The 18,732-nt window shown below is 34.4% G+C and overlaps 1 protein-coding gene and 1 long non-coding RNA gene across 2 annotated transcripts in view; one reads left to right on the top strand and one right to left on the bottom strand.

The window, feature by feature from the left end:
• The first annotated feature begins 3,606 nt into the window (after positions 1–3,606).
• Positions 3,607–7,597, top strand: LOC132523922 (uncharacterized). Its single transcript, XR_009541703.1, has 3 exons — positions 3,607–3,702; positions 6,268–6,332; positions 7,582–7,597. It is a non-coding gene; the product is annotated as an uncharacterized LOC132523922 (long non-coding RNA).
• The window catches only part of SCRG1 (stimulator of chondrogenesis 1), a 20,680-nt gene continuing 7,896 nt past the window's right edge, over positions 5,949–18,732 (bottom strand). The window contains exons 2-3 of the mRNA XM_060155812.1: positions 8,500–8,755; positions 5,949–6,150 (exon numbers count right to left, since the gene is read on the bottom strand). Coding sequence (XP_060011795.1) covers positions 6,096–6,150; positions 8,500–8,741 — 297 coding nt within the window. The 5' untranslated portion in view covers positions 8,742–8,755 and the 3' untranslated portion in view covers positions 5,949–6,095. The remainder of the gene's footprint in view (positions 6,151–8,499; positions 8,756–18,732) is intronic.

Raw genomic sequence — 18,732 nt, 5'->3', positions numbered from 1 at the left:
TTTGTTTTTCTTTTTCAGTATTGTTTAGGATATTTGGGGCCCCTTGCAGTTCCATATGAATTTGAGGATTGGCTTTTCTATTTCTGGAAAAAAAAAAAAGACCATTAGAATTTTGATGAGGCTTGTACTGAATCTGTAGATTGCTTGACAGTTGCCATCTTAAAAATGTTAAGTATTTCAATCAGTGAACATGGATTATCTTTCCATTACTTTTAAGTCTTCTTTAATTTCTTTCTGTAATGTTTTGTAGTTTCCAGTGTACAGGTCTTTCACCTCTTTGGTTAAATTTATTCATGATATTTTATCCTTTTTGATGTTATTATAAATGGAATTGTTTTATCAATATCTTTTTTTGGATTGTTCCTTACTGGTGGATAAAACACTGATTATTGCGTGTTGACCCTGCTGAATTCATTTATTAGCTCTCGTAGTATTTTTGTGGATTTTATGATATTTTCTATATATGGAATCATGTTATCGTTAAATAGAGATAATTTTACTTCTTCCTTTTTAATTTGGATGCCTTTTATTTATTTTTCTTGCCAAATTGCTCTGACTAGGACTTACAGTACAATGTTGAGTAGTAGGGATGAAAACAGGCATCCTTGTCTTTTTCTTTATCTTATGAAGGCAGCTTTCAGTCTTTCACCATTGAGTATAATGTTAATTGTGGATATATCGTAAATGCTCTTTATTTTATTAAGGAAGTTTCCTTCTATTCTTAGTTTGCTGAGTTTTTTAATCATGAAAGGGTGTTGAATTTTGTCAAATACTTTTTCTATAACTATTGAAGTAATCATGTTTTCCTCCCCTTTGTTCTGTTAATTTAGTGTATTACATTGAATTCTTTTCTTTGGTTGAACCACCCTTGCATTCCTGGGATAAATATCACTTGGTTATGGTGTATAATCCTTTTAGTGTGCTGTTGGGTTTGGTTTGTTAGTATTTTGTTGAAGATTTTTACATCTATATTCATAAGGGATATTGTTCTATATTTTCTTCTGCTGTCTTTATCTGACTTTGTTATCAGGATAATGCTGGCCTCATTGAATGTGTTAGAAAGTGTTCTCTCTTTTTCTGTTTTTTGGAAAAATTTGAATAGGAGTGATGTTAATTTATCTTTTATCTTTTTGAATTCACTAGCAAAACCATCTGGTCCGGGACATTTCTTTGATGGAAAATTTTTGATTATTCATTCAATCTCTTTACTTATTATAGGGCAGTTGAGGTTTTCTATTTATTCTTGAGTCAGCTTTGGTAATTTTGTGTTTCTAGGAATTTGTCCATTTCATCTGTTTTATTCAATTTGTCATACAATTGTTCATAGTGTTCTCTTATAATACTTTTAATTTCTGTAAGGTTGGTTGTAATGTCCCTGCTTTTATTTGTAATTTTAGTTATATGTACTTTCTCTCTCTCTCTTTTTTTTTTTAGTAGTCTAGCTGAGGGTTTGTCAATTTTGTTGATATTTTATTTGGTTTCATTGATTTTTTTTTTGGGGGGGCTGCATTGGGTCTTCATTGTGCGCGGGCTTTCTCTAGTTGTGGTGAGTGGGGCTACTTTTCATTGCGCTGGGCAGGCTTCTCATTGCAGTGGCTTCTCTTGTTGTGGAGCACGGGCTCTAGGTGCGTGGGCTTCAGTATTTGTGGCGCATGGGCTCAGTAGTTGTGGCTCGTGGGCTCTAGAGCGCAGGCTCAGTAGTTGTGGCACGCAGGCTTAGTTGCTCTGCAGCATGTGGGATCTTCCCGGACCGGGGATTGAACCCGTGTCCCCTGCATTGGCAGGCGGATTCTTAACCACTGCACCACCAGGGAAGTCCCTCTAGTTTCTTAAGGTGCAAAGTTCAGTTGATTTGAGATCTTTCTTCTGTATTAATGTATATGTTTGCAGCTATAAATTTCTCTCTGAGTACTTCTTTTGCTGCATCCTATAAGTTTGGTATGTTTTATTTTTGTTTTCATTCATCTCAAAGTATTTTCTGACTTTCCTATTTCTTTCTTCTTTGACTCATTGGTTGTTAAGGATGCATTGTTTAATTTCCACATATTTGTGGATTTTCCTGTTTTTCTTCTGTTATTGATTTCTAGCTTCATTCCATTATGGTTAGAGAAGATAGTTTGTATGATTTCAATTTTTTTAATTTATGGAGAATTGTTTTATGGCCTAACAGACTATCCTGAAGAATGTTCCATGTGCACTTGAGAAGAATGTGTCTTCTGCTATTGTTGGGTGAAGTGTTCTGTATATGTCTGTTAGGTCTAGATGGTTTAGAGTATTGTTAAAGTCCTCTGTTTCCTTTTTAATCTTCTGTCTAGATGTCTATCCATTATTTAAAGTAAAGTATTGAGACCTCTAACTATTATTGTAGAACTATTTCTCCTTTCAGTTCTGTCAGTGTTTCCTTCATATATTTTCTGGCTTTGTTGTTTGGTGCATATATATCTATAATTTTTATATCTTGTTGTGGATTGACCCTTTTAACTATAAAATGTCTTTCCTTGTCTCTTGTACAATTTTTTTAATTTAAAATCTGTATTGTCTGATATTTGTATAGCCATGCCAGCCAGCTCTCTTTTAGCTGCTATTTGTATGGATTTACATAGTTTTGATAGCAAAATTCAGATTATGATCTAGGCAAGTGATGGTGGTTCAAAAATAAATTTTTGTCATGTTATTGCTTATTTATTTAACTGGAGTTAGTTTAAAAGTGTCAAGAAATGTCTTATATGCATATATATTTTTTTAAGTGTGTGTACTGTTTACTATAGAATTTATTCTTTGGAGATTAGGATATTTCTTGTATTTCTTTGTAGCTAAAAGCTGATACTATAAACTTTAGTTTACTATATGCATCATGTCCCAGTTGCATTTATAGTCTACATAGTCAACTATAGTTCTCAATCATATTAATTGCTACTAGATTATCATATATGTGTTTGTGTGTGTGTGTATTGTATGTGTGTGTATTCCCTTTAATGTATATTTAAAGTAGACATCAAGTCAGTTTTATACCCATAGTACCCAACAGACTTACGTTTTGACTTCTAAAACTCTGGAAATGGAGATCACATATACTTCTTTCGTTGAAAATTTACTATAGGTTTTTATTTGTAAAATCCTGAGAGTATATTGGCTACATGTATGGCATGCATTTCTCTCCAGGTATACCACTATACCAAGTTGAGCACATTTTGGTGATACCATTCTATAGAAGTAAATTGAGGAAGCTAATTCAATGTTAATTTACTATACTTTTCTAATATCAGTTTCTCTTTAATTCTTTGACAGAAAAATTTAGGTTTAGGTGGTTAATGCAGTATGATTTAGAAATATATGAATTTGATGATTTTTTTCCTTTTGGGAAAATTATTTTAAAGCCCATAGTATTTTACTGGTAAGATTATTTACATTTTAAAAGTACCTGTCATAATACTTTGCTAAGACAATTTATTATTGAAAGAACTCATGTATATTTCTGGGCAATTATAAGGAAGTTAAGGTTGCAGAATGAGCTGTGAATGTTCTTACCTGTCCTCTCCCTCTAAGAGTTGTTGCTCATTGTTTTGTTTCTCCATGTTGCTTCCAATTCTCTAATAATCCTTTAGGATTAGTACCTAATCCCAGCAAACAAAAATATTCAAGGAGTCCCTATGGATTATGATGAGGAAAAGAAAAATTTTATCAAGAAGAGATGAGCTATTAGTAAGTATTACTGTCAACTTTGTGCTCAGCACCATGGAATTCATAGTAAGAACAAGAATATAGAAAGTCAAAGATAAAAATACAGAAATTGTTATTCATTTAAGCATTTAACATATATGAGCTATCTGAAATGTACTTGTCGCATACAAGTAAAAGTTTGCTTTCCTAAAAAGGAAATAGATTATCTGATGCTATTAAATAAAGCAGTGGTTAAGACTCCAGATGCTAGAGGAAAACTGTCATATTCAAAACCTGGCTTTACTGCTCTGATAATGTAACTTAATATGAGCTACTTAATCTCTAAGCCTTGGCATTTTTGTCCATAGAACAGGGATTGTGATAGTACCTACCTCGTTCAGTTGAAACACAGTGTTTACCACAATAGTACATTTTTAATAAAAGCTTAGTTGTCTTGTAGCTAAAAGCTATTGAAAAAATAAAGGATCTGTTCATTAAATGATTGAATGAGATGTTTGCTTTTAAAAACATATTGATCAAGTCAGAAAAAGTTGCATAGGTAAATTGTGTGAACATTCATGTTTTTATATTTATTTGGTAAAACATATTGACCAAGTCAGAAAAAATTGTATAAGGTACATTGTGTGAACATTCACGTTTTACATTTATTTGGTAATTTACATAAAAAACTGTGTGTTCTTCTATAATGCATTCATTTCTAAAAGAATGTAATGCAATTTGATATTACAAGTTATTTCCAGAAAGGAGAGAATATGAAGAATAGTTATAATCTATAAAATTCCATTTATTAAATATTTAGCTTTTATCCAAATACTATTTTTCTCATCATGTTTTGAGTGCAGTAATAAGGGAATATTTAGTAAAAAGCCATTGTTGAATTGCCTTGTTTTTTTCCTCCCTCAAAGAGAGACTATACCAAGTAGAAAACGTACTGGTGATTTTCTTTATTTACCTATTCTATGCGCTGTTTCAGAAAGGATATAAGACTTCTGTTATTGTGTTAGTTTGACTTTAATACCTGTCAATTCAGTGAAGGAAAAAAAAGCTCAATCAAATCATATACTATGTTGATAAAACAATATATTTGAGTTTTTTTAAAACAATTCCACTTCTTCATGCCTTTTTGTAGAAGTCATACTATTTGAAAACATGTTCTGACTTATGTTTTTGCAGCTTTTAAGAGGAACTGAATTCTGATTACCTCAAAATTGTTTTGTTTAGCCCAGTAACACCTATTGAACACTGAAACTGTTCTGGGTGTGGTCTCGAGAAACAGATCAGGGACCTCCAAGGATGTATTTCAGTGAAACAATGTCACTGTAACTCAAAATGGTTATCTCCTAGATTTACTACAAGTGTGGTGCTTCTCAAACGTTTCCCCACAGCAGTACTTTGTATAGCACCCTACACTTCTCCTTTGTAGCAGCAGGCTTCACATTTATAAATATTTGTAATGATTACAGTTTTGTTAGAATACAAGTTCCAAGAGGAGAAGTCCATCTTATTCATTACTACATCCCCAAATCTTAATAACAGCTGGCACTCAGCGAGTATCTAATAAATTTTTATAGCATGAAGGACTTTCTGAAATTAATTCTGTTGGCTACTCGTCAGTGCACACCTCCAAAGGTGTGGAGCATAGTCTAAAACTGCCTCTAACACCCAGAAAATATCTTTGAAGGCATCCGTTTTATTTACCTTTAAAATTCATATGACTTTAAATTCTGATCCATTACATGTTTCTTTTAATGTGTTTTGTTATTCCCAAGAAAAATGGACACGTCAGGGGTATGTAGCATAGTTTTAAGGATACAACTATGTGAGTGTTTTGGAACTGGAACTGTCTTCAAAGTCTGTCTTGAGTTTTAGCAAATATCTTAAACTTGAGCTAGCATCTGAAAAGTGGGTTTAAGAATACTTATCTTGATGGTTTTGTGGTTTTTTAAGACAGCAAAATGCAAATGAGCTTAAAGTACTTGGCATACGTAGTATATACTCAAATATTGGCTCCCTTTTCCCCCTCTTACTAGAAAACTTCTAGTTTCCCTTCCGAGAACCTCAATTTATCTCTGGTTCTTTTCATTAAGTATACATGATCTGTCAAGAACTGAAAGTATTCTCCATCTTTGAGCCAGGGTTATGGCTCTTCCTCTGAGGAACAGAATTCTTTTACTGAGCACAGTGAACACCTTGTAGATGAAAATTTTCTAGTAAAAAAATTTAAACAATTTCCACAGAGAAAAATTAAATGGAATTTTTATTACTGCTAATTTAACACAAGTTTACTTAGGCAAGTAAGAATTTATAGAATCTGTGCTTTATTGCACTGCATAGGAACCAGAAATACAGCTACACTGTTAGAGTGTGGTTTGTGGGGAATTAAGAATGTTGTTGCCTGGAATACAGGATGATTCTCAGTGATTGTTGCAAGGAATCACGAAAGAGATCTTTGGTCCAAAGAAGACATCTCTGAAAGAGAGCAGAACATGAATTAAATCCAGCTGAAAGTTAAGATACATGTTAGACTTTTCTGAGCAAGAAATGGACAGTGATTTCCAGGATTTCAGATATGGCTATTCTTTTTAGGTGAATAAAGTACAAAGAGAGTGAGTGGGAGGACTTTTGCCACAAGAGCAGCAAAGACCAAGAAGGTAATCAATTCTTCTGCTTTCCCCCATCTGCCATGGACATTATGCTGTCGTTTGTCTATAAAGAAAAGGAAAGATTGGGTGATTTCAAAACCTTACAAGCATACCAAAATATTCATTTCTCTGATATGGGTGGGGATAGGCCATGAAGTTTAAATCTACAGCTAAGAAACAGAAGATTAAAAATTGGTTGGGAAGTCAATAAGTAAATTTCTAGGTTTTATAGGGAAAGGTGAAATTTTGAGCTACTCAACTCTATCCACTCTTTTTGGAAAGATCACATAAGGTGATGTATAATAAAAATGCACGGTATAATATAAAATTGTGTATATGTGCAAGGTAGTATTATGATTATGGCTCATTAGAAATATACTTAGCGTGCAATGTACAGCATGATGACTGTAGCTAACACTGTTGTATGATATATTTGAAAGTTGCTAAGAGAATAGATCCTACAGGGTATCACAAGGAAAAAAGATTTGTAACTATATGAGGTGATTCGTGTTAACTAAACTTATTATGGTAATCATTTCACAATACAGTTGACCCTTGAACAATGCAGCGGTAAGGGGTTCTGAGCCTCTGTGCAGTGGAAAATCCGTGCATAACTTTACAGTCAGTCCTCCATATCTGTGGTTCGACATCCGAGGATTCAACCAACCATAGATGGGATAGTACTGTGGTATGTATTATGTTTAGTGAAAGAAATTTACGGATAAGTGGACCCATGCAATTCAAACGTGTGTTGTTCAAGGGTCAGCTGTATATGTATATCAACTCATTGTGCTGTACACCTTAAACTTATACAGTGCTGTATTTAATTATATTCAGTGCAACTGGCAAAGTAGAATGGCAAAATAAAATTTGTGTTTATAGGCAAAAAAAAAAAGAAATATACTTAGATATTTGTTGCTACTGGGAAAACTGTAATCCAAACTCAGATAGAAATTATTTTCATATATCCATACTTATAGCTCATCCATTAACAATGGGTAATCACAAAATTATATCATAAAGTAAGTGCATTTCAATAAATTAGTTTCAAGTCTTACAAAAAAGTAAACATGATATTTTAATATTAGATGGCGTTTCATTTACGTAGGAAAAGTTAAATCATTTTATGGAATCAGTTAACTTGAGCTCTTGATATCATTGTTTAATAAAGTGATTCTCAAATTTTATTTTGCATCAGAATCACTTGGAGGGTTTAAGCCATAATTGCTGTGCTTTCTCTCCATTGTTTCTGATTCAGTTGCTTTGGTCTGGGGCCCAGGGATGAACTACGTTTTTAACAAGAACTCAGGTAATGTTGAAGCTGCTGTTCTGGGAACCATACTTAAGAACCAACTGGCTTGGTAGAAAAAATACCCAGGCCAAATCAGAAGACCTGTGTTCTAGTCTCAGTGCTGATATTAGCTAGCTAAGTGGGATAGTGGTCATTTTACCTCTGTACACCTTTCTTTGATAAGATGGTTATATCTGCCCTTTCTAGCTCACAGATTTCTTAGAAAAATGAAAAATATGATGATATGTTGAAAGTAATTTGAAAAAGCTGATTTCAATATGAAGTAGCCAAGATCATAGTATTTGAGCTTCCTCAATAACCAGGAGAAGATTATTTTAAAATCAAGAGCTATAAGTATTTATTTATCTACCTTTGTATTATACTTAAAATACATCTACTTTCCAAGTCAGTGGACAGTCTCTATTCAGTTAATTTCTGGTTAACTCATACATAGAGCTAGAAAGTTTTTCTTTCACCATTACCAAACTTTTCCATCCAGTTACTTGATCTGTTTGGGATCTTTTATCTAAAGCCTTCTATTAGTTTTCAAATTAGTTTAAGATGTCAGCCTTGAAGGTGACTTCAGCTACCAGATTTTTTTGTGTGTGTGATTAAAAATCAGATAGGAAAATTAGAATTTAATAGATTGGAGTGTTATTAATTTCCTGTATCTCATTTAGTTTTACTAAAATCTGCCAGACTCGGTCTCTTAAATGAAAACATTCATTTCGGTACATATGGTGATGATCCTAAAAAATAGCTGAGATTTGAACAGGGTTTTACTGAAAAGGGTGATTAATTTTAGCACACTCATTATGAAGGTGTCTTAAAGAGTTGTTGTACATACACTTCACAGCAATATGTTTTGTGATTGCATTTCCTTACTTTGGGCAGCAGAGCAATTCACTGAAGTTGCAGTAACAGATCATCTCACATCCCTTCCCATCCCAGAAGTGATCCTGGATGTTTACATCAATCTTTGTCAGGTCAGCTACTCCTTCTGGAAGATTGTGACAGTTGCGATCTTTCAGTATCTTTCTGTAGCAAGAGAGGCGATTTGCAGGCATGGCTTGGACTCCTAGCAGCAAAGTTAGTCCAACGGTGACAGCAAGTACTATAAATTTCATTTTGGCTTTTGGCCCTGAGATAGAAGAAAAAACAAAATGTATCAGTGTTTATATGTTTGTTTGTTTGGTTTAAAGATGGAATTCATCTGAACATAAAGTCCTGCCGCATTCTCATAAACTCTTGAATAGAAAGAGTGGGCGTTGATTTTTTCTACTCTCTTTGAATGTCTCTCAAGTTTAGTTTTATGACCACCTACAATAAAAATTACTTAGAATATTTGTTAAAAATGACATGCCTGAGCTCCACAAAGAAATATTGAGTGAGAGTTATGTGAGGGAGGGGGAAGGGAGATAGTGGGAAGAGCCAGAATCTGTGTTTTTAAGGACCCAAAGTCATTTTTTTCAGTATATTCAGTAGAGAAAAACTGCTTTTTAAGGTGATAAAACTCAAGTAAATTTCTGGAACAAATAACATCATTGTGTACAGTGATTCTTGACCTTGCATATCCAACAACATTGTCCAAGAATCTGGGTCCAACCCTGACAGAAACAAAAAGCCCAGTTATCCTGACATTGACAGATTATATTCTATAGAGATATTTATAGTTAAGTTTTTAAAACTTTCAGAATTATTTTGGGGACCCATTTTTGTTGCATATTTTTAGTAATTGTGAACTCTTCTCCCACATGGGTTACATTTTAGCCTCAGTTGAAAACAGAGGCTTGAATTCCCCATAAGAGGCATTTACCCTGTTCTTGAACACCTACTGTTATGGGAAACTCATTGTTGACTAAATCCATATATTCCACTGATACAGTTCTAACGTTTCCCTTACTGGAAAATATTTTTCTGTGGCTTCCACCCACCAGTTCTAGTTTGAACTCCTGGGGTCATACCGCAAGTCTAATTCCTCTTTCAGGAGATAACACTTTAAGTATCGTATCTGCATACAACTATAGAATATGCATTATCTATTGAATCAGGCTTTTCTGGCTTCCATGTTAAACATGAAGAAAATGGAGGCTCTTGTAGTAAAGGAAGACTAGCAAAATAGTTGGAGGAACCAGAATCAGACTCCACAGCCATTCAGATTTCATCTTGTTGGCAGGTGCTGAAGTGTCTTTCCTACCTCTGGAGTATTAAAAAGGGAGGAAGAGGGCTTCCCTGGTGGCGCAGTGGTTGAGAGTCCGCCTGCCAATGCAGGGGACACGGGTTCGTGCCCTGGCCCGGGAAGGTCCCACATGCCGTGGAGCACAGGCCTGTGAGCCATGGCCGCTGGGCCTGTGCGTCCGGAGCCTGTGCTCCGCAGTGGGAGAGGCCACAGCGGTGAGGGGCCTGCGTACCGCAAAAAAAAAAAAAAAAGGAAAGAAGACAGATATGTATATTGTACGATGAAAGAAAACAATATTGTTGAAAGGAAATTTTACTGTGAAGTTTTCAGTGATTAGATGCACCTCAAAGGTCAGTTATTTTAGGTAAGATAATGGGTTCAAAAAAAAAAAACTTAGTTATTTTAGAGCAGTTTGGCTTACAGTAAAATGGAAAGGTAGCTGCAGATTCCCATGTAACCCCCTGCCCCACACATGCACAGTCTCCCATGTTATCAACATCCGTCACCACATGGTACATTTTACCAAGGATGACCCTACATTGACACATCCGAATCACCCCAAGTCCATAGTTGGCCTTCGGTTTCATGCCTTGTGTTGTACATTCTATGGGTTGGACAAATGTGTAATGGCTTATACCCATCATTTAAATATCACACATGGTATTTTCACTGCCCTAAAAGTCCTCTGCACTCTGCCTATTCATCTCTCCCCACCAACCCCCAGCCCCACAGCAACCACTGGTCCTTCTTATTGTCTTCATAGTTTCACCTTTTCCATAATGTCCTATAGATGAATCACAGAGTATGTCAGCTTTTCATACTGGCTTCTTTCATTTAGTAATATGCTTCTAAAGTTCCTCCATGTCTTTTCATGGCTTGACAGAGCTATCTTTATTTTTTAGCACTAGGTAATATTCCATTGTCTGGATGTACCACAGTTTATTTATCCATTCACCTACTGAAGGACATCTTGGTGGCTTCCAAGTTTTGCCAATTATGAATAAAGCTGCTGTAAACATCCTCATGCAGGTTTTTATGTGGACATATTTTTAACCTCTGTGGATAAATACAAAGGAGCATGATAGCTGGATTATATGCTAAGATTATGTTTAGTTTTGTAAGAAACCATCAAACTCTTCCAAAGTGGCTGGATTATTTTGCATTCCCACCAGCAAGGAATGAGAGTTCCTGTTATGCCATATTCTCACCAGCTTTTGGTGTTGTCAGTGTTGTGGATTTTGGCCATTCTACTAGGTGTGTAGTGGTCTCTCATTGTTTTAATTTGCATTTCCTGATGACATATGATGTGGAGCATCTTTTCATATGCTTATTTGCCATCTGTATATCTTCTTTGGTAAGGTGTCTGTTAAAATCTTTGGCCCATTTTTAAAGTCAGGTTGTTTGTTTTCTTATTGTTGAATTTTAAGTGTTCTTTGTACAGTTTGGATAACAGTCCTTCAGCAGATGTGCCTTTTGCACATATTTTCTCCAAGTCTGTGGCTTATCTTCTAATTCTCTTAATATTTTCTTTCAAAGAGCAGGTGTTTTTAATTTTAATGAAGTCCAGCTTATTAATTATTTTTTCATATATCATGTCTTTGGTATTGTGTCTGAAAAGGCATCACCAAACCCAAGATCATCTAGATTTTGTCCTATGTTATCTTCTAGGAGTTTTAGAGTTTTGTACTTTACTTTTAGGTCTGTGATCCATTTTGAGTTAATTTCTTGTGAAGGGTGTAAAGCCTGTGTTTATATTCATATTGGGGCATGTGGATGTCTGGTTGTTCCAGCACCATTCGTTGAAGAGACTGTCTTTCACATTGTATTGCTTTTGCTCTTTTGTCAAAGATCAGTTAACTATATTTATAGAATTCTATTTCTGAGCTCTCTATGCTGTTCCATTGACCTATTTGTCTGTTCTTTCACCAGTACCACACTGTGTTGATTACTGTAGCTTTATTGTTAGTCTTAAAGTCAGGTAGTGTCAGTCCTCCAACTTTGTTCTTTTCTTTCAATATTGTGTCGGCTATTCTGGGTCTTTTGCTTTTCCATATAAACTTTAGAATCAGTTTATCAGTGTCCACAAAATAACTTTCTGGGATTTTTATTGGGATTGTATTGAATCTGTACATTAAGTTGAGAAGAACCGGCATCTTGACAATATTGAGTCTTCCTATCTCCATGAACATGGAATATGGAATATCTTTCCACTTATTTAGTTCTTTGGTTATGTTCAACAGTTTTGTAGTTTTTCCTCATATAGATCTCGTTGTATATATTTTGTTAGATTTATACCTAAGTATTTCATTTTGGGAAGGTGCTAATGTAAATGATACTGTGTTTTTAATTTCAAACTCCACTTACTCATTTTTAGTAGATAGGAAAGCAGTTGACTTTTATATATTAACCTTCTACCCTACAACTTTGCTATGATTTAGTTCCAGTAGTTTTTTGTTGAGCCTTTTGTATTTTCTACATAGACAACCTGTCATCTGCAAACAAAGACAGTATTATGTCTTCCTTCCCACTCTGTATACTTTTTGTTTCCTTTTCTTCCCTTATTGCATTAGCAAGGACTTCCAGTATGATGTTGAAAAGGAGTTGTGAGAGTCAACATCCTTACCTTGTACCTGATGTTAGCGGGAAAGCTTCAAGTTTCCCACCATTAAGTATAATGTTACCTGAAGGTTTCTTTAGACAGTCTTTATCAAGTTGAGAACATTCCCCTCTATTTTTAGTTTACTGAGAGTTTTTATCATGCTTGAGTTTAAATTTTATCAAATGCTTCTCCTGCATCTATTGATATGATCATGTGATTTTTCTTTTTTAGTTTGTCAATGTGATGGATTACATTAATTGACTTTCAAATGTTGAACCAGCCTTGCATACCTGGGATAAATCCCACTTGATTTTGGTGTATCATTCTTTTTATACTTGTTTGGATTCAGTCTGCTAATAATTTGTTGAGGATTTTTGCATCTATGTTCATGAGAGATATTGGTCTGTAGTTTTCTTTTCTTGTGATGTCTTTGGCTGGTTTGGGTATTAGGGTAATGCTGGCCTCATAGAATGAGTTAGGAAGTATTCCCTATGCTTCTATGCTTTGAAAGAGATTGTAGAGATTTGATATACTTTGTTCCCTAACTGTTTGATAGAATTCACCAGGGAACCCATCTGGGCCTGGTGATTTCTGTTTCGGGAGGTTATTAATTACTGATTCAATTTCTTTAGTAGATACAGATCTACTCACATCATGTATTTCTTCCTGTGTGAATTTTGGTAGATTGTGTCTTTCAAGGAATTGGTTCATTTCATCTAGGTTATCAAATTTGTGGGCTTTTCCTTTATTATCCTTTAACTTTCCATGTGATCTGTAGTGATGTCCCCTTTTTCATTTCAGATATTAGTAATTTTGTGTCCTCTCCTTTTTTTTCCTTAGTTAGCCTGGCTAGAGGCTTATTAGTTTTATAGATCTTTTCAAAGAACCATCTTATGGCTTCATTGATTTTTCTGTGTTGATTTCCTGTTTTCAATTTTATTGATTTCTGCTCTAATTCTTACTATTTCTTTTCTTCTGCTTACTTTGGAGCAAATTTAATTTGCTCTTTTTCTAGTTTCCTAAGGTGGAAACTTAGATGATTGATTTTAGATCTCTCTTCTTTTCTAATATATGCATTCATTGCCTTCATAAATTTCCCTCTATGCACTGCTTTTGCTGCATCCTCCAAATTTGGTAAGTTGTGTTTTCATTTTCATTAAATTCAAAATATTTTAAAATTTCTCAAGATTTCTTCTTTGACCTATGTGTTATTTAGAAATGTGTTTAATCTCCACATGTTCTTCTGTTTTCCAGTTATCTTTCTGTTATTGATTTCTAGTTTAATTCCACTGTGGTCTCAGAGCAGACCTTGTGTGACTTCTTTTAAATTAGGTAAGATGTGTTTTATGGCTCAGAATGTTGTCTATCTAGGTGAATGTTGCAGGTGAGCTTGCGAAAGACGTGTATTCTACTGTTGTTGGGTGAAGTGATCTACAGATATCTATTATATCAAGTTGATTGGTGGTGTTGTTGAGTCCAGCTATGTCCTTTCTGATTTTCTGCCTGCTGGATCTCTCCATTTCTGAGGGAGGGGTGTTGAAACCTCCAACTATGATAGTGGATTCATCTACTTTTCCTTGCAGTTGTATTGGTTATTAGCTCATGTAACCTGATACACTGTTGTTAGGCAAGTATCTGTTAAGAATTGTTATGTATTCTTGGAGAATTGACCCCTTTATCATTATGTAATACCCTTCTTATCCCTGATAACTTTTCTTTGATGTTTGAGCTGTATGAAATTAATATAGTTCCTCCTGCTTTCTTTTGGTTATTGTTAGCATGATGTATTTTTCTCCATCCATTTACATTTGATCTATATGTGTATTTATATTTAAAGTGAGACAACGTATAGTTGGGTCATGCTTTTTTTTAATGGTTATATTCTTTTAATTAAATCTTTAATTTTATGTAAATGAAATAATGATTTCAGATAGGTCTACCTATCCTTCATAAAATGAAGCAAATCTAAAATCCTTTTAACATACTAATGGTAACTCATTTTCATTAATTAAAGTTACATTTGATTTACTGATAGCTAGTATTCATGTCATCATTTTTGAAATCAGAAATAAAATTATGTGTGTACGTGTTCTCAAAGAATAATATACTAGGTTTTATTTTCAGAGATTTTTGAAATGAACTTGAAGATATTTTAAAGTAAGCAAAAATATTTAAAGTAAGCTTTTTGATCCATTCTGACAACCTCTGTCTTGTAATTGGTGCATTTAGATCATTGACGTTCAACATTGACATTGATATAGTTAGATTAGGATCTACTATGCTTATTATTGTTTTCTGTTTATTGCTATTGTTCCTATTTTTCTCTTCCACTCTTTTTCTGCCTCCTTTTCTGGCTTCAATTGAGCATTTCCTATGATTCCATTTCTCCCCTTTCTTAACGTATTAGTTATACTTTTTCTTTTTTACTTTTTCAGTGGTTGCCATAGTGTTTGCAGTATTCATTTATACCTAACCGAACTCTGCTTTCAAATAATATTATAACACTTCACAGTACAGTAATGTGAGTACCTTATAATAAAATAATTCTAATTCCTTTCTCTCATTCCTTGTATCATTGCTGCCATTCATAAGCATATATATCTATACATATATATATCTTTATCTATATACACATATAACATAGATAGTTGAATACATTGTTGCTATTATTTTGAACAAACTGCTACCTCTTAGATCAATTAAGAATAAGAAGAATAAAAGTTTATTTTACCTTCTCTTATTCTAATTCAGTGCTTTTACTTTATGTAGATCCAAATTCCTAACCTATATTATTTTCCTTCTCTTGAAAGAACTTTTAACATTTTTCACAAGGCTGGTTTACTGGCTATGAATTCTCTCAATTTTTGTTTGTCTGAGAAAGTCTTTATTTCTCCTTTACTTTTGAAGGATAATTTTGCATAGTACAGAATTCTAGGTTGGTAATTTTTTTTTCAACACTTTATTTCACTCCACTCTCTTCTTGTTTGCACGGTTTCTGAGAAGTTGGATGTAATTCTTTTCTTTGTTCCTCTGTAGGTAAGGTGATTTTTCCCCCTCTGGCATCTTCTAGGGACCTTTTCTTTATCTTTGTTTTTCTGTAGTTTGAAAATTATGTCCCCATGTATAGATTTTTTGTGTGTGTGTGTGTGGTATGCGGGCCTCTCAATGTTGTGGCCTCTCCTGTTGTGGAGCACTGGCTCCGGACGCGCAGGCTCAGTGGCCATGGCTCACAGGCCCAGCCGCTCCGTGGCCTGTGGGATCTTCCCGGACCAGGGCACGAACCCCCATCCCCTGCATTGGCAGGTGGACTCTCAACCACTGCACCACCAGGGAAGCCCCCATGTGTAGATTTTTGACATACGGTCTACTTGATGTTCTCTGAATTTCCTGCGTCTGTGGTTTGGTTTCTGAAATTAATTTAAGTAAATTATCAGTCATTATTGTTTCAAGTATTTTTTCTGTTCCTTCCTCTCTTTCTTCTCCTGGTGTTGTTGTTATGCATGTGTTACACCTCTGTAGTTGTCACACAGCCCTTGGAGGTTCTGTTTCTGCTTTTTTTTCAATGTTTGTTCTTTTAGACTTTCAGTTTTCAAGGATTCTATTGACCAGTCCTCAAGCTCAGAGATTCTTTCCTCAGCTTTGTCCAGTCTACTAATAAGCCCACCAAAGGCATTCTTCGTTTCTGTTACAGTGTTCCTTTTATCTCTACTATTTATTTTTGGTTCTTTCTTAGGATTTCCATCTCTCTGCTGGCATTGCCCATCTGTTCTTTCATGCTGTCCACTTTATCCATTAGACCCCTTAACATATTAATCACAGGGTTGTTTTTATGCATTTTAAAATTCTACTGTAATAGGTATAGTATCATTAATTTACATTTAATATTTTGCATGCTACATACTTTTAAATAGGATATCCCTTTCTAATCCCCATCTAGTATCAGGAAAATGCTTGTAAGTTTGTTCTACCTTGTTGGTAATGGTATGCATTTTAAGTGGCATTGGGCATCCCCCCCACCCCAGTTCATCATCTTTAATCACAGTTGTTTTAAGTTCCTTGTCTCATAATTCCAACATCACTTCCATGTCTGGTTCTCATGCTTGCTGTATCTATTTGTCTTTGGTACGACTTGTAAATTTTTCTTGATAGCCAGATACTATGTACCAGGTAAAAGGAACTGCTGTAACTAGGCCTTTGGTTATGTGGTGGTGAGATATGAAGGGAGAGGAAGCATTCCATGGTCCTGTAATTAGGGCTTGGTCTTTTAGTGAGACTGTGCTTCTGGGCTGCGAACTTCACAAATGTGTCTCAGTTCTTTCCTCTCCCCTTAGGTGGGACAGGATGGCTAGGTGGGCTGGAGTTGGGTATTTCCCTTACCCCAGATCAGTCGGGCTCTGATAATACTCCAGTTGATTAGGCTCTGGTTCACTAGTTTCTCCCAAGGGCAGACCTTGTTAAGAAGAACAGAATGTTCTGACATATTTCAAGAGGGTTTCTTTCCCACCACCTGCCAGAACCTTGTGGAGATTTTTCTCATTATTCACGTAGGAGTAGAATAGCTGGTAGGTGTATGTTTTACGTTTTAAGGAATTGCTAAATTGTTTTTCCAAAGTGGTTGTACTATTTAAAATTTCCACCAGTAGTCCAGTTTGTCCATGTCCTCTCCAACACTTGGTATGGTCAGTCTTTTTTATTTTTTGCCATTCTAATAGCTGTCTCCTGGTTGTTTTATGTTGTATTTCCTTAATGATTAATGGTATTGAGCCCCTTTCATATGCTTTTGTTCATCTGTGTATCTTCTTTGGTGAACTGTCTGTTCAAATCTTTTCCCATTTTAAAAAATTGGGCTTGTGTTCTTGAGTTGTGAGGGCTCTTTATATATTCTGGACACAAGTTCTTTATTAGATATAATAATATCTAATAGAGATATTATTTATTAGGGCATGGTCTTTTAATGAGATCAAGCCCTAATAAATAGGTTTTGCAAACATTTACTCTTCATGCATGGCTTTCCTTTTCACTTTCTTGACAGTGATTTTAAAAGAAGCAAAAGTTCTTAAAATTAATGAAGTCTAATTTCTCAATTTTTTTAATGGAATGTGCTTTTGGTGTCATAGCTAAGAAATTATTGCCTTACCCAAGGTCACAAAGTGTTTCTTCTATGTTTTCTTCTAAAGTTTTGTAGTTTTATGTTTCACATTTAGTTTCGTGGTCCATATTAGTTTTTTTTGTTTTTTGTATATAGTGCATATGGATTGAAATTCTTTTTTAGGTTGTTTTTTCAACTATGGTTGTCCAGTAGTTTTAGCACTATAAGTTGAGAAGACTATTGTTTCTCCACTGAATTGCCTTTGCATCTTTGTCAAATATCACTTTTTAATATACGTGTGGGCCTGTTTCTGGACTCTGTTCTTTTCCATTGATCTATTTGTTTATTTTTATGCCAGTACTACAGTTTTGATTACTGATGCTTTGTTGTAATTCTTGGAATTGGGTAGAATTATCCTCGAACCTTTGTTCTTCTTTTACAAAGTTGTTTTGGCAATTCTAGGTTTTTTGTAGTCTATTATGAATTTTGTTATCAGCTTGTCAATTTCTACAGAAAAAGCCTGCTGGAACTTTGGTTGAGATTGCATTAAATCTATAGATAAATTTGGAGAGTATTAGCATCTTAATAATATTGGACCTTCTGACCTCTGAACATATTTTTCCATGCTTTTATTTTTACTTTTTGTGGCTTTGTATTTCAAATGTGTTCCTTATAGACTGGCAGTCTGTAGGTTGGTCTTGCTTTTTTATCTAAACTGACTACCTCTGCCTTTTAAGGGGAGTGTTTAGACCATTCATATTTAATGTGATTATTGACATGGTTAGATTTAAATCTGTCATAATTTGTTCTCTATTTGGTCCATCTGTTGTTTCTTTTTCCCTCTTTTTATGTGCTCTTTTGGATTAACTGAAATTTTTTTATAATTTCACTTCTTCTGTTGGCTGATAAGCTGTTATTCTTCACTGTGCTATTTTGATGATTGATTTGGGGTTTATATTATCTATTTTTACTTATCATTATCTTTCTTCAAACGATATTATGATGCTTTACATTAGTATAAGAACTTTACAATAATATATTAACATTTCTCTTCTCCCATCCTTTATGCTATTATTGTTATATATTTTTTATGTATATGCTATAAACCCCAAGTATATTATTTCATTTAAACAGTCATTTAAACTTCAGGGATTTCAATAACAAGAAAAAATATTACACGTTTATCCATGCAGTTTCTATTTCTAGTGCTTTTCGTTCCTTTGTGTAAATTCATATTTCCATTTGATATCA

The sequence above is a fragment of the Lagenorhynchus albirostris genome, chromosome 7 (genome assembly GCF_949774975.1).
Source record: "Lagenorhynchus albirostris chromosome 7, mLagAlb1.1, whole genome shotgun sequence".
Lineage (NCBI taxonomy): Eukaryota > Metazoa > Chordata > Mammalia > Artiodactyla > Delphinidae > Lagenorhynchus > Lagenorhynchus albirostris.
This window is presented reverse-complemented; position numbering and strand designations above follow the sequence as displayed.